The sequence below is a fragment of the Narcine bancroftii genome, chromosome 6, assembly GCF_036971445.1.
Source record: "Narcine bancroftii isolate sNarBan1 chromosome 6, sNarBan1.hap1, whole genome shotgun sequence".
NCBI lineage: Eukaryota > Metazoa > Chordata > Chondrichthyes > Torpediniformes > Narcinidae > Narcine > Narcine bancroftii.
Genome location: NC_091474.1, coordinates 191,935,003 through 191,962,348, shown reverse-complemented (window position 1 = coordinate 191,962,348; position 27,346 = coordinate 191,935,003). Strand labels below are relative to the sequence as shown.

Genomic DNA, 27,346 nt, shown 5'->3' with positions numbered 1-27,346 from the left:
CCAGCCCAGTGAGGAAATACGCAGACATGCCCGCAATACCATGTTTCACCACATGAGGTTTCCTGATTTTTCATTTCACCTTGTGCATGGGATGAACATCACGGCTGAACCAGATCCTGCCCTTGTATGACAGCAACATGGATTGATCCAGCTCAGGAAATTGTTATGATCAGGTAGTCCTATCAATTTTTTCTTAATCTGAGCAGAATCATGATAGTTTTGCTGTAGTAACAGATTAGGACAGTTTAGGGATTGAGTTTACAAAGTTCCTGGTAGGGTTTGGTTCACCACTGACAGAAAACACACTGAGTTTTTCTATTATACACAAACATTGTTTTTGACCAGCATATGCAAAGCTAATACTTTTAAATAAAATACCTTTTATTTAGGGGCATTAGATAAAAGCTGGTTTTGTATAGTTATGTGGCATCTCATGGCAGCAGCACATTGCAATTCACCATAATCAATCTTCCCTCACTTTACTGCAGTTAAATTACCAGGTTCAAGAACATACATCGATCCTGAAACTTACGAGGACCCTAACCGTGCTGTCCATCAGTTTGCCAAGGAACTAGATGCTTCCTGCATTAAGATTGAAAGAGTGATTGGAGCAGGTGAGTCTATAACTGATGGCCTATTGAACTATTTCACTTAGGTAATACTGAAAGCCATGAATCTAGTGTGAGGGTACTGTAGCTCAGAGTATGAGAGAAAATATGTTGATATTTTCCCATCCATTATCATTTTAAGGTTTTGGTTTAACAGTTATCAAAAGACAAGATTCTGGTCTTTTCTAGCTGACCTGTTTAAGTGTAGAATATCAGATTTTATAGACGGGGAAAATTCCATGAATCCAACAGTCCTAATAAATATTTAAAGGGTCTGTTTCTTTTTATGCTTTGATCTATTCAAAAAGCAGACTTAATTCATTGTGTTTTGGACCCATTTGCATACTGCTGTTTGATGGAGGCCTGTTAATGTTAACTTACTCCAAAATAGCCAGTAAATTGAAAATAATGCATTCCATTAGACTTCTATTTTTTATTTTTTCCCCTCATTTCTAATAGGTAGAAGCATGGAAGTAATATTGATCAGAATGCTTCAAAAATATACATTGACACAAATTTCATTAAGATTTTTTAAAAATATCTATACTTACCAGTAAGGGATAAAAACACATTTCCAAGTAGTAAAACCTTATTACCACTGTGTAAGGTTTCATTCATATCTGTTCCCTTTCTTGCGTGATTAGCATTTACATAAATTTCTAGATTAAATTCCTCACTTTGGAATGGACCTGACCACAATCAACATGTGGCAATCAACACGTGATAAAATTCATGTACACAATGTATATTGTCCAATGGGAAGTAATCAAAATAACCTCAAGAATCATATAACCATATAACAATTATAGCACAGAAACAGGCCAATTTGGCCCTTCTAGTCCGCACTGATCCAAGTACCCTCCTCTAATCCCACTAATCAGCACTCTGCCCATATCCCTCCACCCCCCCCCCCCCTCTAATCCATATACTTATCCAACTCTCACTTAAATGATAAAATTGACCCTGCCTCCACCACCTTTCCTGGAAGCCCATTCCACACAATAACCACTCTCTGAGTAAAGAAGTTCCCCCTCATGTTACTCCTAAACCTTTGCCCATGAACTCTCAACCCATGACCTCTTGTATCCATCTCTCCTACTCTCAATGGGAAAAGCCTTTCCACATCAACTCTATCTATCCCTCTCATTATCTTAAACACTTCTATCAAATCCCCTCTCATTGAGTGAAAGTTTCAACTGCCTTCTACCAGATTCTTTCCTGTAGAGCAAGTGATCAGCCTTGAAAACCTTGGTGTATGGGGATGTGGCTGAGGGGTTAGGTGTCACAGTTGGAAATAACACAGGACCATCTCATTGATATCTAATACAAACCTTATAAATTTTTCAAGAGTGTCTGTAAATGGGCAAGCATGACATTGTATCAAATATTATGGCCTAAGCTGTAATCTTTAAACCAATCACTGGAACCTGGTGAATGTCTGTTGTTTGACTTTGCAAGAATATGAATAATTGAAGCTTATAGAAACGTCGTGCCCACTGCAAACCTACACAAGCGATTTGCCAGTTCCTCCCTTCTCCGAGGCTGTAGGAGGAGTCTCTCACTCTACTTAGTCAGCTGCAATTAGGCACCCACTTGAAGACAGCATCTTACCAGAAGCATATAAGTGAGAATTTACCCTGCAAGCAACTGTGCCCTATCAAGACTGGTTTCACAGTGGAGGAGAAATTCATAAATTGCTCCCTTTTTGTTCTGTACAATAAGGATTTGAATTCTTATTCTCATAAATTATGGATGATGCACCCCTGCACAGAATCAATCGAACATTTACAAACGGAGTCAGTTTTATAGGTTGGGCTTTTTGATGGAGTTACTATTTATTTTTGCTTTTCAAGTGTCACTACTTGTATATCACTGTTGTAACACTTAATACTGACCATGTGCAAGAATGGAACAGTTAGTTAAAGCTTAATTGTCTTAATAAATGATAAGTTACAGTGGGACTGCTTTGACTTGGTACAAAACAAGGCTGTTAAACAGGCAAGTCATTTACACAGTATAAGATATACAAGTTTATGTTTGCATTTGGTTAATTAAATCGACACAACTGCTTGAAAGCACATTTTAGCATGACCAACTTGTAATCCACCTGAAAATGATATATTAATTGAGAGAAAATCATTTTAGGTATTGAAGATTAAGAAGTAGTGAGACCATTGCCTTGATTCCTCTACATAATACTGTATATCAGTATTATTTTGGAATTTCATTTCCATTTTACACAGGCACATTTTTTAAGTGTGATGATTTGTGAAGTCATTGAATAGATGCAACTTCAGGCTTAAATTCTTACTTGATTGAATGCAATATTCAAATGACCTGCAAGTAATCACAAACAAATTAATTACATTTTCTCCTACATGTCTTCTCTCTAACCATCCCACAGGTGAGTTTGGAGAAGTGTGCAGTGGTCGCTTGAAGCTGCCTGGAAAAAGAGATGTGCCAGTTGCAATTAAAACATTGAAAGTAGGCTTCACTGAAAAACAGCGAAGGGACTTCCTCTGTGAAGCAAGCATCATGGGACAATTTGATCACCCCAATGTTGTTCACTTGGAAGGAGTTGTTACCAGGGGTAAGAGTCATTAGTTCACAATAGATCTTTCAAAATTTTATCCAGTTAGTCCTGTCTCTTTGCTCTTTCCATAGGTTTTTACAACTTTTCTCCTTCAAGTTAAACCAATATTTCCTTCAGATGGTAACTAGTGATTCAGTTTCCAGAACCAATTACCAATAAATCACCAAATCCTAAGATGTGATCCTAATCCTAAAATGTGGGCCATTTATTTTTCTAAACAAATTCTTTTCTTGATTGGAAAGGATTTTCTTTATTTACTGACTACGAACCCTTCATGATTTTAAACACATTGAGCAAAGTTCCACCACTGTTTTAATGAGAACCACCCAGCTTCTCTCCATTCTGTCCACATGATTGTTATCCTTTATCCCAGCAGCCAATTTAATTGGGTTGAACTTGTAGAGCTCTTCATATTTTCTACTTTTATTTCAAGATCAAGCATGGTTTAATCTGTACCATTTTCCTTTCCTTAATTTCAGAGCAGAAGCTTGTTTTTCCAGACAGATTTTATTTTTCTCCTGTCATCAGTCATTTTGTAGTTTGATTGCCAAGTTAGTGTGAGGTTTGCATTATTTTATGTTGAGTTAGACATAGCATATTTAACCACAATGCATCTCTGTGTAATGATCCATGGTTTTGCTTGGCTGTAATTGATTCAAGCCCCCCCCCTCCCCCCACCTTCTGCCATTCGGATGGATGTTTAGGGTTATTTAGAATTAAGATTTAAAATCTTTTTACAAAAAAAATGTAAATAATTGAGAGCCAAGAGCTGATCCTTAGGGCATTCCACTAGTAATAGTTACCAGTCTGAAAAAGACTATTTATTCCAGCATTCCTTCCAAATAATAACCAATCTTCAACACATGAACAAACTTCTCCCTTAAACCATATGCACTTATCTTGATCTTTAATTGTCAAGTAGCACTTTGTTGAGAACCTCTTGAAAAGCTAGTTTCTCTCTATTTGTTATGTCATCTAAGAAATCCTGCAAATTCATAAATCCACGTTGATGAGGTTTTGACTACTTTAAGCTTTTATTCAGAAATTACTTTTTATATTAATAACCTGGAAGAGGGAGCAAGGTATCAAAATTTTCCAATAACACTTGGTACTTGGTGGAGCACTTGGCACATTGCAATGAGGATATTTAGATACTCTAAGTCAATAGATACAGGTTTTGAGAGCTGGCAAAAACTTGGGGAAAAAAAGTGGGGAAATGTGAGATTATGCACTGGTAAGAGTAATCTAATCACAGACTTATCTAAATGGAGTAAGATTGCACGTGAGCAAAGTACAGCAGGTTCTGGATATTCTTTTGTGTCTGAATCACAAAAAGTTATGATGCTGTTGAAACAGTAGTTTGGAAAGCAAATACCACATTTAGTAGAAGAGGGTTAGAATTTACAATGAGGAAAGTGTTGTGACTAAAGAAGCCACACTTGGAATATTGTCCTCTGATGTAACGATGGATATCCTGGCTTTCGAGACAGTCCAAAGAGGTACACCAGGCTAATTAATGGTATTCCTCATCTGCAGGAAAAAAAGAACCTCAGGGTTGTATGTGATGTCGTGTGTGTCTTCTTTGGCTTGGCTTTGCGGACGAAGATTTATGGAGGGGGTAAATGTCCACGTCAGCTGCAGGCTCGTTTATGGCTGACAAGTCCGATGCGGGACAGGCAGACACGGTTGCAGCGGTTGCAGGGGAAAATTGGTTGGTTGGGGTTGGGTGTTGGGTTTTTCCTCCTTTGCCTTTTGTCAGTGAGGTGGGCTCTGCGGTCTTCTTCAAAGGAGGTTGCTGCCCGCCGAACTGTGAGGCGCCAAGATGCACGGTTTGAGGCGATATCAGCCCACTGGCGGTGGTCAATGTGGCAAGCACCAAGAAATTTCTTTAGGCAATCCTTGTACCTTTTCTTTGGTGCACCTCTGTCACGGTGGCCAGTGGAGAGCTCGCCATATAACACGATCTTGGGAAGGCGATGGTCCTCCATTCTGGAGACGTGACCCACCCAGCGCAGCTGGATCTTCAGCAGCATGGACTCGATGCTGTCGGCCTCTGCCATCTCGAGTACTTCGACGTTAGGGATGAAAGCGCTCCAGTGAATGTTGAGGCTGGAGCGGAGACAACGCTGGTGGAAGCGTTCTAGGAGCCGTAGGTGATGCCGGTAGAGGACCCATGATTCGGAGCCGAACAGGAGTGTGGGTATGACAACGGCTCTGTATACGCTTATCTTTGTGAGGTTTTTCAGTTGGTTGTTTTTCCAGACTCTCTTGTGTAGTCTTCCAAAGGCGCTATTTGCCTTGGCGAGTCTTTTGTCTATCTCGTTGTCGATCCTTGCATCTGATGAAATGGTGCAGCCGAGATAGGTAAACTGGTTGACCGTTTTGAGTTTTGTGTGTGTGCCCGATGGAGATGTGGGGGGGCTGGTAGTCATGGTGGGGAGCTGGCTGATGGAGGACCTCAGTTTATGTACCTCAGTTATGTCGTGTATGTACTCTGGTAATAAATCTAAAATCTTGTGAAATCACTAGAAGCTAAAGAAATTAGATCAATATTCTTTTGGAGTTGAGAAGAATAAGTGATGATCTTACTGAAACATATACAATCCAAGGGGATAAGATCTTGAGATGTGTTCACTAGTGGGGGGGGGGGGGGGGGAGAGAGACTCAAATGAGGACACCTAGTTACAAGACTAATGAGAGGTTATTTAAAACTGAGGAGTATGGGAGCCACATCTCACTGATGGCAAGTAATCTCTGGAAGTCTGTATTCCAGTTGGTTGTGGAGGCTAGACCATTTGTTTTTAAGGAGAAGGAAATGCATTTTTTAAAGAGCAGGAAAATGAAGTTTTGTGGAACTGTCACAGAAGAAGAGATGGCGCCTGCAATAGATCAACCATTGTCATGGTGACTGGCATGGTAGGCTTAAGAAGCTGAATGGTCTCGTGCTTCAGTTTCTGTTTTCTTATGGTAATCATGCTACCTTGCTCTCTTTGAACAAATCAGGAATAACAGCCTGAATTGCAGCATACTGTTAGAATCAACCATATTATAGTTAGTGAAATACATCCATAGGCTATTAACTTGGTCATTTCCGGAGCATTTCAATTAAAACAACAACACTGGATGAGAACAAATCAATAAAATTAAAAGTATAAAGTGGGGCACGGCAAAGGTACTAAAGCAGCTATATTCAACCTTTTTTTTGGCTGTGGGCCCTTAGGACTCTGCTCAAAGTTTATGGGCCCCCTTCCCAATGAAGCAGTCAAGATTTGTTTTCTTCCATACTTCCCTCCTACCAACTACAATATAAAAAAACAAAATTATTTATGTTATGCAATGTGAAAATAAAATAAGGCTTTTATTTAAATGTGCTATGGGTCTCGATGAGGAGGGGGGTGCAATATAGGGGCTCTGTTGGGAGTGGCTGACCTAAGGTTTTGTTCTTCCAGATGCTAAAAGAATGAAGAGCTATTAAGTATTGATCTTGATCCTTATTTATAATATGTTCCAGCATTAACGGACATTTGTAAATACCTGTTTTAGTGTATCATCTTTACCATATATTCAAATCCGTTTCAAGGTACGGGGGAAAACTAAATCAAATTATTCCATCCTTATTTAATGTCAGCAATGAAAATTCCATACTTCCTTTATCTAAGGTACTTCCCCGCAATTCCGAAACTAAAACAAAAAATCACTGATCAAGTAAATCTAAAATATGATTTGATGCCAGCACTTTAAAAGTTCAAAATTAAAACAGATAATGCCTGAAAAATTGAGCAAATTGGGCATTGTGAAGAAAGAGAGGACTGTGTATCTTACCATAACTCGTTGCTTGCCTTGCTGAGATTCTCCAGCATTTCCAGCACCTTGAGTTGTTATGATTTTTTTTTAGTTTTATAAGTCCCACATCTGCCTTTACATTCCCCTCACTAACCAAAGTCTAGGGCATGATTGCCTGCAATTAACCCAATCCAGTCCTGTAGGATTAATTTCAAAACATCATTATTTTCCCTTTACTGGAACAGGAGGGAAATTGTGGCCTCTTTGATTAATGTCACAGAAACATAGGGTTTACAATATCAGCCATATCAGAAAGCTTTCCAACTTCATGTATAATTACATCAATACATTTCTCAGATCTTTAAGTGCTGCTTAATGAACATCCTGGAATTACAGACCATTCCAAGCAGCAGCAGCAAGCTTTGCAAGTGCTCTCAGAAGTATCAATTGCATCAAACGAGAAACCTTATGCAATCACCCAGAGGAATTTGTCATTTACAGTAAGCTTACTTTATTTCTGTAGGTAAACCAATTATGATTGTAATTGAATACATGGAGAATGGAGCACTGGATGCATTTCTCCGGGTAAGTGAGAAAACAAACAGACTTTTACACATTGTTGTAAAGACATGTAATAGAAAACAGACGGAGATGTTGCATCTTCTTGAAAAAGATAATAGCTTTTTTAAAAAATCAGAATAAACTAAAATTTTGTTTTGTAGCAATTTATATGAAAATCTTAACAACTAAATTGGTACAATTTTCATTAACCTTCAGGTGGCTATATTAAAATTCAAATGCTATTCTTGATTACTTGATAAAATATTTAAGCCTTTCTGTGGTAATAGCATAGAATGTATTGAGGCAGAAATCTACAAATGTCTGGTGAGATCAGACTTTAAATATTGTGTTCATTTCTGGTCACCTCATTATAGGAAGGATGTGGAATCTAAGGAGAGGGTGCAGAGGAGATTGATCAGGATGTTGCCTGGATTGGCAAGTATGTCTTATGTAGAGTGAGGAAGGATGAGAGATGCCTTAATAGAGGTCTACAAGATTCTGAGAGGCAGATATAAGGTAGACGGCCAGCACCATTTTCCCAGAGTAGGAATAGCAAACACCAGAGGACATCTATACAAAGTGAAGGAAGAAAAGTTTAGGGAGACATCAGGAATATGTGCCTGGAATGCTTTGCCAAGGGTGGAGGTGGAGGCTGAAACCTTAGGGGCATTTAAGAGACTCTTAGACTGGCACATGGATGAAAGAAAAATAGAGGTAAGAAGGGTTTAGTATTTTTTTTGGTAAGAATATATAGGTTGGCTCAATGTCAAGGGCCAAAGGGCTTGTACTGTGCTGTAGTTTTCTATGTTCTAAATGTTTCATGCACTGAACTTGCAATGATCAGCAGTAACACTGTTAAGTCCACTTCGGAAATTCAGTTCTGTTCATCACAATAGATCCACATTTTGGATGTGGATGAAATGGCCAGCGAGTAAAAACAATGTATATTCAACACTACTAATCTCTACCCTGAGGACTTTAATGTTTCTGATTGCTATGACAGCAGAACATCAGTTCAAAGTTTGCCAACAATAACTTGGTATCTTCAACAATGTGTGCTTAGGACAGTGACCAATTTATCTTAATCAAATAAGTTTGTTTCTGGAACCTTTAAACCTTTACAGTTTAAATTAGGGCTGGCAAGTCAAATTCATGGCATTTTTTGTTGTCCCATAAAATTCAGATTCTCAGTGCCCATGCATTTCACTCGCCAAGTAATTTGGTAAATAATGGCAACAAATGGGACAGACATAAGATGAATGGGAGGTTACTGCACTGTTACTAGGCCCGCTGGAAGTGGAGGTTTACTGACAGGTCATTTTATCTGCATTATTGGTGAAATTAGTCCAACAGTAGTGAAGTGAAACATGAAAGTTTGCAGACACTGTGAACATAGTAAAAGCACAACAGCGCTGTGAGAATTCTTAGCGTCACAGAAGATAAAGCTACCTCGAAAAGGGCTCAGGCCCAAAATATTAGTTACATACCTTTACCTCCTATGGACCTGCTAAGTTCCTCCAGCATTATTGTGTTTTTATTGACAGTAGTGAAGACCTGATCTGTTGTATTAAATATAGAATTGGGCAACTTTTCTATTTAAATATTATATATAGACATTGTTTTGATCCATTAGAAGCATGATGGCCAGTTCACAGTGATTCAGCTGGTTGGAATGCTGCGTGGGATTGCAGCTGGAATGAGGTATCTCGCCGACATGGGTTATGTGCACAGAGATTTGGCGGCCCGTAACATCCTGGTCAACAGCAATCTTGTCTGCAAAGTTTCAGATTTTGGCCTGTCAAGGATTGTGGAAGATGACCCAGAGGCTGTCTACACCACAACAGTGAGTTGCTCCATTTTCTCCTAGCTGTTAGAATTTGTTATTTATTCACATTCAGCATATTACTCTGCTTGCCACAGAGACTCTTTTTAATTATTCAAAAATAACAGCTGTTGTCAGGATTAATTGTAATGGTAAGCTGCTGGGGTCTTCTTGGAGACTGATTTTTAAAAAAACATTGGCGATGAAGTTGGCTGGATTAGAAAATCTGCTCACAGTATCAGAGATGCTGGAGTCAAAAATCACTGCTAGTATAATACATTGATTTCATCACCTCACTTTGCGCATCTAATGATATACTTTCAGTTTAGCTGGTACATAAACTCTTAAACTGCCCTTGTCACTGGTCACTTTGAATTTGCCATTGGCATTCCTGGCACCCACATTGTCAGTCTTCATAAAAAGCAATTAATTGAAAAGCTCCTCTTTCATACGATTGCCCATTGAGCCCTTACTAACCTTTTTAATCAGCCTTCATTTGCTCAAGCTTTACATCCAAGCCTTTGTTCCTACCCTCTCAACTGTATCCCCTCACACCACTCCTCTAACCGGTGTACTGATTTCCAAGCCCACAGGCAAATTGCACCATCAATACCTTTGTGAAACCCACCAGTAAATTGCTTAACTATATCTCTGCCATCTTCAAATTCCTCCTTAGAATCTACTTACAGACTTGCATTTCCATCCTCTTCGTGTCCATGTAAATGTGCTCTGAAATGACATTCACAAATTGTCCTACTCATAAACTGTCATGTCATTGGAATCACTTCATGTATCACCAGCTTGCAATGCACCTGGAGGTATCTGTCATCCTATATATGTGTGCACAAAGAAACTGAGTTCACTTAGCCTATTTCAGATCAGGACCTATGCCTTTATCATCTGATCCACCTCCTCAATAAATTATCGTGGACCTAAACTCCCTTCAGCAAGATTTAGTATGTGCCCAAGCAATCATAACTTCCCGTTTATGCCGCAATTACGATCAAAGTATAAGACACATGGAGGTGACAAAGTTGCACAATATTTCAAGTGCATCTGAGGAGACAAACTGAGCTGATTTTTGTTACATTGGATATCAAAAAATCATTTTTCCAGTATATCACAGATAACATCATTGTCCACAGAAATCGTATCAACTTTTTGAGTTTTATAATATGACAGGAGTTAATAAACACTAAAGATAAATCTTTTTGAATTTTCAAATGATTATTCATCGGTATGGGTGAAAGGTAGCATTTGTTTCCATGCATTTACAATCCATAATATTCATACAGAAGGATTATGTGCTGTGGTCGATAAATCTGCTGAATAAACATTCTCATTGCCTGTGGTCACTCTCATTGAACATAATAGATATGAACAAGCTGTCAATATATAAACTTAGATCAATGAAATATTTTGAAATGTTCAAAGAAATCATAAATGTGGAGGAAATTCTACCAAATGAAGCATTAAAATATCAGCAATAAATGCTCTGGATCGAGTCCTGGCCATGTCCTGCGAACCAGCTGGTAGGAGTATTCACGGCCAATTTAACCTCTCCCTGCTGCAAGCTGAAGTTCCCATCTGCTATTAGAAATCGCTATTATCCCAGTACCAAAAAAAAGCAAGACAATGTGCCTCAACGACACTTGCCTGTTGGCTTTGACATTATTCATCAGAGAACAGAACAATACAGCACAGTACAGGCCCTTTAGTCCTCTTTTCATCCAAGAGTCTCTGAAATGCCCCCAATGTTTCAATGTCCAACATCCTCGGCAAGGCATTCCAGGCACACACAACTCTCTGTGTAAAAAAAAAACTTACCCCTGATGTTTCCCCTAAACTATCCCCATCTCACTTCGTACATACGTCCTCTGGTATTTGCTGATCCTGCCCTACGAAACAGGTGTTGTCTATCCTCCTTATTTATGCCTCTCATAATCTTGTAGACCTCTATTAAGTCTCCCCTCATCCTTCTATGTGCCAAAGAGAAAAGTCGCAGCTCTGCTAACCTTGCCTCATAAGATTTATTTCCCAATCCAGGCAACATCCTGGTAAATATTCTCTGCCCTCTCTCCATAGCTTCCACATCCTTCCAATAATGAAATGACCAGAACTGAACATAATAAGTGTGGTCTTACCAAAGATTTGTAGAATTGTAACATGGCCTCTCTACTCCTGAATTCAATCCCCCTATTAATGAACCCCAGCATCCCATAGGCTTTCTTAAGTATCCTATCAACCTGTGCGGTGACCATGAGAGATGCATGGATTTGCATTCAAAGTCCCTTTGTGCATCCACACTCTTGCGTAACCGACCATTAACCATGTACTCAGCCTTCTGGTTAGTCCTTCCATAATTCATCACCTCACACTTATCTGGATTGAACTCCATCTGCCACTTATATGCCCAACTCTGTAACCTATCTATATCCTCTTGTAACCTTTGACAACCTTCAGCTCCATCTGCGACTCATTCAACCTTTGTGTCATCCGCAAACTTACTGACCCACCCTTCCACCTCCATCCAGGTCATTTACAAAAATCACAAAGAGCAGGGGACCCAGAACAGATCCTGCAGCACCCCACTCATCATTGACCTTCTGGCAGAATACTTTCCTTCCTCTACTATTCTCTCCTTTCTTCCTATAAGCCAATTTTTTATCCACATAGCCATTGTTCCACTGATCCCATGCCTCATGACTTTCTGAATGAGTCTCTCGTGGGGGACCTTGTCAAATGCCTTGCTAAAGTCCATGTAGACTACGTCTTCTGCCCTACCCTCATCAATTTATTCTGTTACTTCCTCAAAACATCTCAATTAGACTCGTGAGGCACAACCTTTCCTTCACAAAGCCATGCTGACTATCCTTGAGTAGATTTTACTTCTCCAAATGCTCATAGATCCTATCCTTGATAATCCTCTCCAATAGTTTGCAAACTACTGACATAAGAATCACTGGACTATAATTCCCAGGATTCTCCCTGTTATCTTTTTTAAACAATGGAACTACATTTACCAATCTCCAATCCTCCGGCACCTCCCCTGCAGCCAAAGAGGATTCAAAGATCATAGCTACTGCCCCACTTCTCTCACTTCCCATAGCAGCCTGAGGTATATCATGTCCAGCCCCATGGTCTTACAATCTTGATATTTTTAAGATTCACGCTTCAACTTCTTTAATTTGGTACTTCGCAAAGTTGGTCGCTTTACCTCCACTACAATCCATCTACCATCACAACGGGTCCATGGCAGATGCAATATCCCTGGTCTTGCATTCTGCCCTGGAACTCCTGGATAACAAGAACAGACTCTACCTTCAACAACATGGCACCAACCAAACACAAGTCTGAAACCTAGGTCTCTCACCTACAAATAGATCTTCAACTTCCTGAACTGCAGGCTGCAAATAGTGAAGATTGGTGACAATAATCCTTAACACCTGTGCCCCATGAAGCTATAGTCCTTGAATACTCATAACTATGTGGCCAAACACTGATGTGGTTTTCATTTGATATCCGTGATTGTTCATTTTGCGATCTTACTAGATTGAAGCGTCATGGTGTGTGTCATCTTTACAATAGTATGACCTTGTCGTAGTCTTAAACATTTCAAACTATAAACAGGTGAATACTTTATGAAAGCTGCCCTGTGTCCATAAATGTATATATGGTTTCAAAGCATTCATGAAGGCATTACAGTATGTATATTGATCCTTGGAGATCAAAAGATAACTTTATTTCTGGATTTTGCTTCAATTACTGATTTCCATCTCAACAAATGACCAGGTACTCGTATGTCATATTCAAGATAATCGTGACAAAAAAACAATCAAATTCGATGTTGTTATAAAATTGAAATTTGAGCATTTCTCGCTGATACTTTTGTTTTCTTAGGGTGGTAAAATTCCAGTTCGTTACACTGCTCCTGAAGCCATACAGTACCGCAAGTTTACATCAGCCAGTGATGTGTGGAGCTATGGAATAGTAATGTGGGAGGTCATGTCCTATGGAGAGCGACCTTACTGGGATATGTCTAATCAGGATGTAAGTTTCCACTTTCCCTGTGTGTAGTTCAAATCAAATTCATGTTGAACCATTGGATGACAAACCTGAAATTTTGCTGCTGGATAATTGTTGTAAATACTCTCTGTTCCAAGCTTGACAGGAAAATTATCTGTTACGTGAGAAGCTCTTCTATCAAGTTGATTTTTAATCAATGTATGCACTTGTGTAAATAGATTTTAAATGCATGGCAGGCCCTCAATTAGCCTTAACTAAAGAAAAAAAAGAATCAGAATTAATTCAATGCAGGCCACACACTCAAAATAATTGAATCGGTTCTCATTGTAAATGCAACTCATGATTTGTTAACTCTGTTGATAAGAATGATGGACATCAAACGCGTTGTGAAACCCTGGAAAAGTTTCAGATTTGATGTCTTGTGTAGCATGGCACCTACACCTCGAGACAACCAAATTCGTCTTTGGGGATAAAAATCGAAGCAGCTGGAGGAAACCCATGCAGAAACAACTCCAGATATGAACCCGGGTCACCGATGCTCTAATAGTATTGTGCTGACCACTACATTTATCGACCACGGATACTGGATTGGCAGCCAACAGTCCAAGCTGATGATGCCATCCTTGCTTTTTATTGTCTTTAAGTGACACCCCCCCCCCCAGGGTCCAAAAGTATGATGGATTTTTAATACCCTCCTCAGCTCACGGCCATTGAGCAATGTCCAATCTTTTTACCTTATTTGGACCTTGATGGTAACTGGCAGAGGTTTTTTATTCCTCATGAGACGGTTGAGGAAAAAAAAAGTTTGTTCTGAATTGTTTCTCTAGAAAATTGACCCTTTCATGGGAATTCCAGACCACCTCGAGCTCTTTTTTATCAACATGCCTAAATGTGCTTAATTCCGGATTCCCAAAATTTGCTGCATGCACTACGGGAAAACACAGAAAATGGTGAAGAGACATGTCGATAGATTAAGTGAATGGATCTTGCAAATGGAGTACAATATCGGTAAATGAAAGGTCATTCACTCTGGAAGAAAAAAAATCAGATTATTATTTCAATAGTGAAAGATTGCAGCATGCTGTTACACAGAGAGACTTGAGAGTGCTGGTGCATGAATTGCAAACGGTTAGTTAGCAGTGCAAGAGATGATCAAGAAGGCAAATGGAATGTTGGCCCTCATTGCTAGAGGGATTGAATTCAAAAACAGGGAGGTTCTGCTGCATAGTCAGGCAGGGCCTGGAGTACTATGTGCATTTCTGGTCTCTTTACTTGAGATATGGCTTTGTAGATAGTGCAATGGAAATTCAGCAGTTTGATCACATAGATGAGGGATTTAGCCAATGAGCAGAGATTGAATTACCTGGGACTGAACTAGCTGAAGTTCAGAAAAGTAAGAAGAGAACTTATAGAAGCATAAAATTATGACAAGGGATAGATAAGACAAAAGCTGGAAAGTTGTTAGAAATAATTGAATTAACAGTTATTTGCCGAGTGTTACTAAAATATAGAAAAGTGCAGACTATTATGTCTTATCAGGATTTAATTAAAGTTCCTGAAAATAATTGCAACACAATGTACGTGTTACTTTAGGAACTATAATCTAATAGGTACTCACTGCCCTGCTACCTGAATCAACTTTTTTTTCTCTTATTACTTCTGTTGACTTATGGCAATCTTTCTTCTTTCTTTTAAAAGTAAATGCACAAATAGTCCATTTCGTGCACTATTTTGGATTCATTCGGATAAGGAAATACTAGAGATCACTCAGGATTTTCTGCACAGTTTCCAGAATGTGACTATCCATTTCTGGTGAGAAATTGACAAATTGAAATTAGTTTTGTGTTTGAGAAGCAGCAGGTTTAAGGTGCGACTCAAATCAGGCATCCTAAGAAACGTGGAGATATGCTGACATCTTGAATAGGTGCTAACATTGAATCCTGTCATCATCTGCCTTGAACTTCCTCCACATTCAGATTCATCTCATCAGCCTCCTCCTCCCCTTTTGCACTCCTTGAGATGCCATGATGCTGCATGCTTAAATCATGAATCGTAGAAACTGTGGCCATAACTGGGCAATAATTTGAAACCACAAGGAGGAACTCGGATGCAGGTCTCCATTAAAGAGCAGTCTGTGTATGTGTCTGGTGTTACTATGTGACATCTTGTGGTGTTGAAGGTAACTCGGACTGTCAGATAGGGCAGTGTCGATAGTTAGGCAAGTAGCAAGGAAGCAATTTCCCTTTCTCTTCAGAGCCAGTGAAGTGGGAAGTTTCATTCCCTGCCGCCACTCTTCCACATTTTTTTAAATTACACTGAGGAAACATATTTGAGAAACATCAAGTTTAGTCATGTGGGCTGCTATCCTTTTGAAACAAGGCATGCTTCATTCTCAAGGTTGATTTTGGCATAACTATGCTTGTCATATTCCTCCGTATCAATATTCTGCTTATAAACAAACACTCGGGAGTTAAGCTGGTCTTTTTGATCTCTGTCAGTGCTGTCCTGAGCCCTGTTATTTTAGATCAACCGCATTTGCTGCTGTCAGCTTACAAAAGAGGAATGGTATAAAATTTATTTCTAAAATGAAACAGGAAGCTTGTGCTATCAAAAGTGCAGTATTGCCATTCTTGATGTTGTTGATATTCTTTTAAAAGTGCAGAAGCTCTTTGCTTTGCTATTAATCCATTTTCATCTTTTCACTGTTTAGGTTATAAAGGCTATAGAGGAGGGTTATCGTCTCCCTGCTCCAATGGATTGTCCACCCGGCCTTCACCAACTGATGCTTGACTGTTGGCAGCAGGAGCGCAATGAGAGACCCAAGTTTGATCAGATAGTTGGCATCCTGGACAAAATGATCCGTAATCCAAATAGTCTGAAGGTTCCTGTGGGTACCTGCAGTAGGTGAGAGTAAAATATAAACACATACTGATTGTAAGTGATCATGTTGAGGAGCACTTCGGATCCAGTGATCATGGTCATCTTTGGCTTGGCTTCGCGGACGAAGATTTATGGAGGGGGTAAAAAGTCCAAGTCAGCTGCAGGCTCGTTTGTGGCTGACAAGTCCGATGCGGGACAGGCAGACACGATTGCAGCGGTTGCAAGGGAAAATTGGTTGGTTGGGGTTGGGTGTTGGGTTTTTCCTCCTTTGCCTTTTGTCAGTGAGGTGGGCTCTGCGGTCTTCTTCAAAGGAGGTTGCTGCCCGCCAAACTGTGAGGCGCCAAGATGCACGGTTTGAGGCGTTATCAGCCCACTGGCGGTGGTCAATGTGGCAGGCACCAAGAGATTTCTTTAGGCAGTCCTTGTACCTTTTCTTTGGTGCACCTCTGTCACGGTGGCCAGTGGAGAGCTCGCCATATAACACGATCTTGGGAAGGCGATGGTCCTCCGTTCTGGAGACGTGACCCATCCAGCGCAGCTGGATCTTCAGCAGCGTGGACTCGATGCTGTCGACCTCTGCCATCTCGAGTACTTCGACGTTAGGGGTGTAAGCGCTCCAATGGATGTTGAGGATGGAGCGGAGACAACGCTGGTGGAAGCGTTCTAGGAGCCGTAGGTGGTGCCGGTAGAGGACCCATGATTCGGAGCCGAACAGGAGTGTGGGTATGATAATGGCTCTGTATACGCTTATCTTTGTGAGGTTTTTCAGTTGGTTGTTTTTCCAGACTCTTTTGTGTAGTCTTCCAAAGGCGCTATTTGCCTTGGCGAGTGATCATGGTACCATTAATTTAAATTATGGAAAGGGATAGGTCTGGTCCGAAGATTAAGGTATTTAAGTAGGGGAAAGCCAGATTTGAAGAAATGGTTTCAGCTGATTTGTTTTGTGGGAAGGAGGTAGAGAAGGATTGGAGGTCTTTTAAAGGTGAGATTTTGAGGGTGCAAAATCTTTGTTCCTTTTAGGATAAAAGGCAGAGCCAAAAGTTAGAGAGAGACATGGTTTTCAAGGGAGATTAAACAATTGGTTCAAATTAAAAGGGAGGCCTACATTAAATATAAGAAACGAGTTTAAATATAAATGAGTTGCTTGGAAAAACATGGATTGTAATAAGCTTAAGAAAGAAATTAGGAAAGCGAAAATAAGATATGAGGTGGCTATAGCGAACAGGGTGACGTCGGTGGTCAGTAAACTAATGGAGAGTATTCTTAGAGATAATACGTATGAGTATCTAGAGAGTCAGGGACACCCAACATGGATTTGTGCGGGGAAGGTCATGTTTGACAAATCTTGTTGAATTTTTTGAGGAGCTAACTAGGAAGGTTGATGAGGGTAGAGCAGTGGATGTTGTCTAATATGGATTTCAGTAAGGCCTTCGATAAGGTTCCACATGGAAGGTTGGTAAGGAAAGTTCAGATGCTAAGTAATAATGTTGAGATAGATAGATTAGTTCAACGGTGGCTAGAGGGTCGTGGTGGGTGACTGACTGTCAGGATGGAAGTTGGTGACAAGCGGTGTGCTTCAGGGATTGGAGTTGGGTCCCTTGTTGTTCATCATTTACATTAATGATTTGGATGATGGAGTGGTAAATTGGGTTAGTAAATATGCAGACAATACAAAAATAGGGGAAGTTGTAGATAATGAAGATGGTTTTCAGAGACTGCAGAAGGATTTGGACGCTTAGAAAGGTGGGCTGAAAGATGGCAGATGGAGTTTAATACCAATAAGTATGAAGTGCTTCATTTTAGGAAAAATAATAAAAACAGGACATATAGAAAATACGTGCTGGAGTAGGCCATTTGGCCCTTCAAGCCTACACCACCATTCACTATGATCAAGGCTGATCAGTTCCCAGTTCCTGCTTTCTTCCCATACCCCCTGATCCCCTTAGCCACAAGGGCCAAATCTAAACTGCTCTTAAATATTGACAAGGAACCGGCCTCAACTATTTCCTGTGGCAAAGAATTCCACAGATTCACCACTCCCTAAGAGAATATTTTTTTTCTCATCTCAATCCTAAAAAAACCCTCCTTATCTTTAAACTGTGATCCCTGGTTCCAGTTTTTCCCAGCATTGGAAACAACCTTCCTGCATCTAGTCTGTCTAAACCCTTAAGAATTATATATGTTTCTATAAGATCCCATCTCAATCTTCTAAATTCCAGAAAATACAAGCCTAGTCTATCCAACCTTTCTTCATATCCATTCCTGGCATCAGTTTGGTGAACCTTCTCTGCACCCCCTCCTTGGCAAAGATGTCCTTCCTCAGATAAGGAGACCAAAATGGCACACGGTGCTCCAGGTGTGGTCTCACCAAGTCCCTATATAGCTGCAGCAGGATCTCTGTACTCCTGTACACAAATCCTCTTGCTGTGAATGCCAACATACCATTTGCCTTCCTAATTGCCTGCTGCATCGGCACGCCCACTTTCAATGACTGGTGCACAGTAACACCCAAGTCTCTCTGCATCTCCCCTTTTCCTAAACAGATACCATTTAGATAATAGTCCTCTTTCCTGTACTTACCTCCAAAATGGATAACCTCGCATTTATCCATATTATATGCAGTGAAGGGGAGGACACTGAGGAACAGAGTGATCTAGAAGTAACAGTTCATAGTTCTTTGAAAGTGGCATCTCATGTGGATAGACTGGTGAAGAAGGCTTTTGGTATGCTAGCCTTTATAAATCAAAGCATAGAGTATACGAGTTGGGAAGTGATGTTGAGACTATACAGGGCATTGGTGAGGCCAAATTTGGAATACTGTCTGCAGTTCTGGTCTCCAAATTATAGAAAGGATATCAATGAGGTAGAGAGGGTACAGCGAAGATTTACTAAAATGTTGCCTGGATTGCAGTATCTAGAATAGAAAGATTGAGTAGACTGGGTCTTTATTCATTGGAGCCTAGAAGGTTGAGGGGGGATTAGATATAGATGTGAATAGGCTCTTCCCCTTGAAGGTAAGTGAGATTAGAACGAGGGGTCATGAGTTAAGGAGTGGTGGCTGAGTGGAATGACCTTCCAGAAGAGGTGGATGCAGCAGGGTCAATTTTGTCATTTAAGAAAAAGTTGGATAGTAGATGCATGGATGTGAGGGGATTGGAGGGTTATGGGCAGAGTGCAGACAAGTGGGACTAAAGGAGATCACTTAAAATTGGACGGACTAGAGGGGCCGAGATGGCCTGCTTCTGTACTGTAATTGTTATATGGTTATTATGAATGCTTCTGTTCTTAGTAGCACAGATGTCAAAACTTAGATACACAATTAATTAACATGGGTTGTTTGTGTACAAATTGCACAATAAACTGCTTTAACCCTGGTGGGATTAGCCTGGGCATCAACATGTGACTGGCGAGCAGGGACAGACCACTCAACCCCTCAAGACTGCTCCTCTGGTAAGATTATGGTTTATCTGGCAGTGTAGCCTTGGTAACCTTTTGTGAATCATGCACTGATATATCGAGATCCTCCTACTTTTGAGCGGTTCCATCTCACACCATAGAGATAATACGCTTCTATTATTTTTCTGGCCAAAGAAGACATTTACACACATTATACCCTTTCCAGATATATTCCCACTTAACATTTTGTCAAAACACAGATCTATTGGAGGAACTCAGCCATTCTTGAAGTGTCCATAGAAGGTAAAGATATATTAGCAACATTTTGAGCCTGAGCCCTTCCTCAAGATGTGAGTGAAGAAACACAGCATTTGAATGAAAGGCTGGGGGAAGAATGGGAGGGGGAGTAGTACAGACCAACAGACAAATGATGTTAACTGGATAAGAGGAAAGGTGGGAATTGATTTTGGCTCTGAAAGGGAGGAGAGAGATTTTTCCCTTTCACATAGACTGGGAGAATAAGATGGGGAGGGCTGGGGGTGTTTAAACACAAAAATGGAGGTCATGTTAATGCCATCTGATTGGTGGGTGCCCAGATGGAAGATGGTGTTGTTCCTCCAATTTGCAGGTGGTCTCAGTCTGGCAGTGCATGAGACCATGGACTGATTGTCAGTAGTTTCCGCATGCTCCTGCCCCACCAAACTGCTATCAGCTTACCTGACAGTTTTCCCTCCCGATCCAGTCCTTCCCCACCTACATTTGGGATAGTTCACATGCCCTTCATCACTTCAACAACTTCCTGTTCCTTGAACTCGACCACCTCATCTTTACTATGGACATCCAATCACTATACACCTCCATCTCCCATACCGAAGGCTCAAATCTCTTAATTTCTTTCTCGACAATAGACCCAACCAATCCCCCTCCTCCGGCTGGCAGAGCTTGTCCTTTCCCTCAATAACTTTTGTTTGATTTATCCCACTTTCTACAAGTCAAAGGGGTACCCATGAGTACCCACATGGGCACCAGCTATGCCTGCCTTTTTGTTGGCTATGTGGAATAATTCATGCCTAAAGCCCATACGGAAAAGGCCCCTCAACTTAGCCTCTGCTACTTCAACGACTATTTTGGGGCTGCCTCATGTACCCATTATGAACTTGTCAACTTTATCCACTTTGCTGCTAACTTCCACCCCAACTTCAAATTCTCTTGATCCATCTTTAGCAACACTCTGTCTGTCTCCATCTTGGTAAACAAACTCGACACACATCTTCTACAAACACACCAACTCCCACAGCTACCTCGACTATACCTTTTCACACTCTGTCCCCTGTAAGGATTTCATTCCTTTTAATTTGTGCATCTCCATCACATCTTCTCTCAGGATGAGGTCTTCCATGCCAGATCATTAGAGATAACCTCCTCCTTCAAACAACATGGTTTCCCCTTTGTCACCATCAACTTGCCCCTTACCCCCATCTCCTTCAATACTCACACATCTGCCCTGGCACCCTGTACCCCCATAAGCAACAAAGAATTCTCTTGGTCCTCACCTACCAGTCCGCTAGCCTGTGCATCCAACGTATCCTGCTCCACCATCTATTACATGACCCTACCTCCAGGTACGCACTTTCCTTCTCTGCCTTCTGCAGGAACCACTCGCTCCATGAATCCCTCTTCCCAACCAATCATACCCTTCATACCTACCCCTGTGTCTGCAGAAGATGATCCACTTGCACTTACATCTCCTCCCTCATGACCATTTGATGCCACAAGCAGTCCTTCCAAGTGAAGCAAAACTTCACTATGAATCTGCAGGGGTCACCCATTGCATCCAATGTTCCTGCTGTGGTTTCCTCTACACCAGAGAGACTGGACACAGACTAGGAGATTGTTTAGTTGAGCACCTCGACTCTGCCCACAGCAATAGCACGGATTTTCCAGTGGCCTCCTATTTCAATTCCCTACCTCATTCCCTTGTCCACGGTCAGAGACCATTCGCAAATTGGAGGAACACCTCATCTTCTGTCTGGCCACCTGTGATAGTACAGATCTATCACCAATGTATATAGTATATATAGTTACAGTATCTAGACTGCGCTTACAGCAATTGGCTGAGAGCTAAGCCACGCCTACTGTCTGGGCCTTAAAGGGTTGTGTCCCTAGCCAGGTCGGATCATTCCGGACTGGTCGGCCACCTGTGAAGAGCTCCTGTCTTTTGCTAATAAAAGCCTTGGTTTGGATCAACAAGTCTTTGATTCTTTCGACGAGCTCTACACCACCCTCCAACTGGATGTCAATGTCATTAATATAGACTTCTCTGGTTTCTGTTAAAATTCTTCCCCCTCCTCTATCGTCTTCCCCATCTCCTTTCCTCTAGCTGTGTTTCTCTCTCTCTTCACTTTTCCCTCTAGTCTCCTTTAAAGCAAAAATCAATTCTCACCTTTCCTCTTATCCTATCCAATTAAAACCTTTTGTCTGTTGGTCTGTACTCCTCCCCCTCTCTTTCCCCAGCCTTTCAATTAGATGTTCATACCTTTCTCAGGTCTGAAATGACAGAAATATATCATCACCATCTATGCATGCTGAAAAACTGACCAAATTCCTCCAGCGTTTGTATTTTGACTACGATCACAGCATCTACAGACTTTCATGTTTCACTTGCATCGTTTTATATTCTCCTTGCATCTTCCTTTCTTTTTGCTCATCAACAAATTTATTAAATATACTTGGAATGCCTTACAAGGAGGAATAGAATCATTCAGCACAGCAAGGGCTCTTCAGACCACTGTCTGTATGCTGGCCAATGTTTCTAACTAAGCTAATTGCATTTTCCCACATTATGTCCAAACTTTCAATGCCGTGGCTATTCAAGTGCCTGCCTTGATGTTATTTAAATGCTGCGCTTATGATAGGTTAATTGGAAATTAACAAATGTGACTCCTTACTAAATGAGACGGAAATAGTACGCACCAGAATTTGTAATATTTTACCAAAGACATTTGATTCAAGATGTTCAGCAGATAGAATTCCATGTAATGAAGCAAAGCAAATGTGATTGTGTATTAATACTTAATACTTTTTGATCCAAGCATGGGGATAAAGGAAACCTAGCAGGCTGTATACTTAGATTTTCAGAAACCATTTAATAAAGTCATATCAAATATTATTAAATATCTTTATTAAACCTCCTTCCACCCTCTCAGCTTAAACATATGCCTTCTTATTTTAAACCATCTCTCCTCTCTGTGCTCTTCAGACACTTTTATCTGCTGAGCTCAGCCTCATTCATTCCAGAGAAAATAAGCCCAGTCATTCCAATCTCTTCTTTTGTTAACTAATGCCCTCTAATTCAGGGAACATCCAGTTGATATTCTGGTGAATCTCCTTTACATTTATATAATTTGTATAAAGTTAGTCCACAGCACCAATTCTTGTGACACATGACTCATTTGCCAACCAGAATATGAGTTTATGCTGTTTCTGTTATGAGTAAAACCTCTATCTATGCCAAAGCATTGCCTCCTGTAGCAAGAACTTTTATTTTCCACAATAAAGTTTGACCTAATTAAATGGCTTCCAAAAATTTAACTATACTCCCTGCAAGGTTCCCTTTATCCACAACTCATCTTTACCTACTTCAAAGTCCAATAATTTGGTCAGAAAGGATTTCCCTTTTACACAACCACAGTTGCTTTGCTTCATTACCTTAAATTATTTCAGCCCCCACTGAATAGCTTTAATAATATTTAGGAATTTTACCAAAGGCAAAGCTAACAAAATCTTATCCAATTGTTTTCTGCCTCCTTTTTTCCCCATAAGGAGTTACATTTTTAAAAATTTTCTAAATTAACCAAACCATTTAACCGTAGAGCATTACAAGACAGAAAATAGTGGTCTCTGACGAGCTACTATTCTGCCTAGTCCCATCCAGGTGTCTGTCCAAATTTTTTTTAAATGTTAAAATTGAGGCAGCATTCATCACTTCAGCTGGCAGCTCATTCCATGAAGAAGTTTCCCCCTAAATCTCTCCCCTTTTACCTTTAACCCATGTCCTCTGACTTAGATCTGACCTCATCTCAGTGTAAAAAGCGTCATAATTTTGTACACCTCTATCAAATCCCACCTAATTCTTCTAGCTCCAGGGAACAAAGTTCTAACCGGTTTATCTTTTCCCTGCAAATCAGTTTCTCAATTCTACACAACATCCTTGTATATCTTCTCTGCACTCTTGCAATCTTATTGATATCTTTCTTACAGTTAGGTGACGAAAATGGCACACAACCCATCCATGAACTGAGTTTGGAAAATTAAAACCTATATATCAACTGTCCCACCAACCACTTTTTGTTAGGATGGTGGTAGCAGATAAAGGGTGGGGATAGAGTATGGTTTTTCAGATTGCAGGCCTGCAACAAGTTGTGTGCCAAAAATTGAAACACCAAAGGATGTATTTTGGAGAAGTTTCATTTAATTGCTCCAGAAGTTGGTCAGGTCCAAATGTGTTTGTGTGTTTTGTTTTAATGTGACAAGGCAATCTACTTAATAAAATCCACATTGGGTGCAGTTAAACAGGAAAACCTGCAGACGCTGGGATTGTAGTGCAGTGCACAGAGTGTTGGAGAAACTCAGCAGGCCTTTTTTGCATTGCAATATTAGGTTTATTTCACTTATGGTAATTTTACCCAATTTCTTCCATATAGACCAATCAATCCACTTCTAGACCAGAATACCCTGGACTTCACATCCTTCCGTTGTGTAGGCGATTGGCTTGAAGCTATCAAGATGGAACGGTACAAGGACAACTTCACAGCTGCAGGCTACAGCACACTGGAATCAGTGGCGAGGATGACCATTGAGTGAGTTTAATACTGAGCATCAAAATCCGAATGAAGCAGATGCTTAAAATAAAAGTTATTTTCTGTCTATACAAAATAGTGAAAGCTTACTACTTCTCATTCATGAAAACGACAGTACCTTGGCTGAGGAATTTGTTCTCACACCTCAAAGAAAGCTATGTTCTGCAGTTGAAAATGTTCCTTAACTTAGAGTAAAATACGATTAAGCTAATTTCTGAGTCCTATCATGTAACCATACTCCTGAATTTTTCTCAAACCCATCACTTCAAGATTCCTTTATTGTCATGTAATAGCATAGAACATGTAACATTACACAAAATTGTCAACTGGTTCCCCTTACAGTATGAGCGAAAGAACTGGGTGGCCGTAAATTCACCTCCTGCATCCTCTGCAGCTGCGCAGACTCCTGTTTAATCCATTGGTAACCCGAGTTCCAAATCCAATCCTCTGACATGATCAGGAAGCCCGATGCCCTGAGCACTCTCTGGAATACTGGATCCAATACGTTATTCCCATGAGCCAATATCCAACAGCCTGCAGCTCATGTGGGTGGCCTGACCACATCACCCATAGCCCATGTGGGTCTCTCAGCCACTGAGCCCCTCACTGGACTGCCACCATGGTCACTGTCCTGTAGGATCATCTGCTCTGCTTCTCCTTCTCAACAAGGAGTGTTCACATTTCTGGTGCCATGCACCACTATGCTGCTCCCTAGAGTCTGCAGTCCCTTGTGGCCACTGATGAGCACAGGCTCTTCCATATTGGGCACAGACCTGCAGTTGTAGGATTTAAATTTAAAATCACTATCTGCTCCTCCAACAGGCTGTTTGAACTCTCCTGGGTCCAAACCAATGGCTGCGCTGCCACTTTTAAAGTGCAGCCTCATTTATGTGCCTGGACTGCTCTACTATGGAGGTTAACACCAGGTTATGCTCTGCTGTGATGCCCCAGGATGATTGCAGGTTACAGACACCAACCTCTGCCATATCTCATGGTTTCTTGCTCAGTGCTGCTCAGGGGATGTCACCCAAACTCCATACTCTGAAAGACTTTATCTGCTTTTCCTTCAGCCCACAGAAACAGAACAGAGATGGCATCTGCATGCAGTTATAAAGTGTTTTTCTGGGTGTAAACTAACCTGATACTATTTCAAAATTAATTTTGGAAAAGTTCCTAATTTCTTTACAAACTGAGCATAATTTGGCACCAATACAAAATGAAACAATGTTCTAGCACATCATAAATGAATAGTTTAATTTCTTGTGAATGTCTCAAAGAAAAGTGCCAAGTACCATTAGACGATCACAACGTTATTTTAAAGCCACAAAATAGTCAAACCCAGGGATTTTCAAGTTTTGTAGGAACAGCAAGGCTCTCATACTTTTTTTTTAAAGTGAAGGTTTTGAATTCCTTTGTGGCAAGAACACTGTTTATTATAAATGAATAAAGCAAATAGATACAATAACTATAGGAAACAATAGACCTTTGAATATTAGGTCCCACGTTCACATAGAATTCTAGTGAACATTCCCAAAAGACCTTCAGAATTACACATAATAAAATGTAATCTAATTTTGGGTACAATTCATTTTAAATTTTAGAATTTGTGATTTGAATTAAATTGAACACTTTTATAGAGGGGTTTATCTCCTTTTATGCAAAACTCCTCGCAACTAGGGAATAGGGTGCTGGGAAGATAAAGGCACTAAATGGTGATATTTTGAGTCAATTTCTGTAGTTGTGTTTTTACCACAAATATTTCCAAACACTGATGTCATGTTAAAGTGTAAATTAGTGTTAACATGCACAAGCTATCCCAAAACAATGAAAAACATAATGAAAAATAAACCAGAACTAAAATTTATCCAGGAAATTAACTTGTATACAAAGAAATGTATGATTTTTTTAAAATAGAATTATCAACAAGTCTGCAGACATTGTGATTGCAGTTTACACAAAAATGCTGGAGAAACCCAGCAAGTCACGCACGTTCTTTATGTAATACAACACTCTTTCCATTCTAGTGACCTGGGTTTGAAGCCAGCACTGTTCTTACCGTGTCTGTGTGGGTTTGTTCTGGGTGATCCCATTTCCTTCCACCCTTTAAATAAAGTGTACAGGGATTGTGTTAATTGGGGTATTTAGACAGCAGATCGTGGGCAGGAAGGGCCTGTTACCATGCTGTATGTCCAATTTTTTAAAAATCAAGGACGAAGTTGCATAGAATTGTTGCAACTTGGGAAGAAGTAATTGGTTTATTAATCCTGTGCTAGATTTCTGCAAGATCTTTTCAGTCAGTTCCTTCCCCACTGCTTTCCTACTTCTCCCTTGTGTATTCACATCTTTTAAAACTGATTTACACCATCCTCTCGAGTGGTGAATTCCAGAGCACAACTATTTATTGTATGAAAAAGGTTTCCTTCATGTCATTCCAACATCTTGTCAATGATTTTAAATCCATCTCTCATCTTTGTCCCTTCTACCCGAAGGAAACTCTGTGCCTAAGCTCTTGATGATAACCAATAAACTTACAAACTTTCTTTCCTTGAATAACAATTCTAGTTTTTTCCTGTACATCATGCATATTATGTCCCTCATCCCTGAGTACATTTTACTGAAACTCTTTTGCCCATTGAATCTTCACCTCCTTAATACTATTGGAAGGAAGACTGAATTGGATGAAATGCTCTGGTTGCAACTGAACAAGAACTCTAATGAAGTTCCATACAAGTTCCTTGGCATTTGCTCTGCATTTATAAAACATTGGAACCTATTAGCTTTTTAAATCTGTCCAGTCATCTTTGTAGATTTGTACACA

The 27,346-nt window shown here is 40.2% G+C and overlaps 1 protein-coding gene across 2 annotated transcripts in view; it reads left to right on the top strand.

The window, feature by feature from the left end:
• Positions 1 to 27,346, top strand: part of epha7 (eph receptor A7) — a 292,093-nt gene that overhangs the window by 251,397 nt on the left and 13,350 nt on the right. For both annotated transcript variants that reach the window (XM_069887093.1, XM_069887094.1), the window contains exons 10-16: positions 489 to 614; positions 3,013 to 3,198; positions 7,508 to 7,569; positions 9,179 to 9,388; positions 13,268 to 13,417; positions 16,104 to 16,297; positions 24,373 to 24,528. In XM_069887093.1, the coding sequence (XP_069743194.1) occupies positions 489 to 614; positions 3,013 to 3,198; positions 7,508 to 7,569; positions 9,179 to 9,388; positions 13,268 to 13,417; positions 16,104 to 16,297; positions 24,373 to 24,528 (1,084 nt within the window). The remainder of the gene's footprint in view (positions 1 to 488; positions 615 to 3,012; positions 3,199 to 7,507; positions 7,570 to 9,178; positions 9,389 to 13,267; positions 13,418 to 16,103; positions 16,298 to 24,372; positions 24,529 to 27,346) is intronic.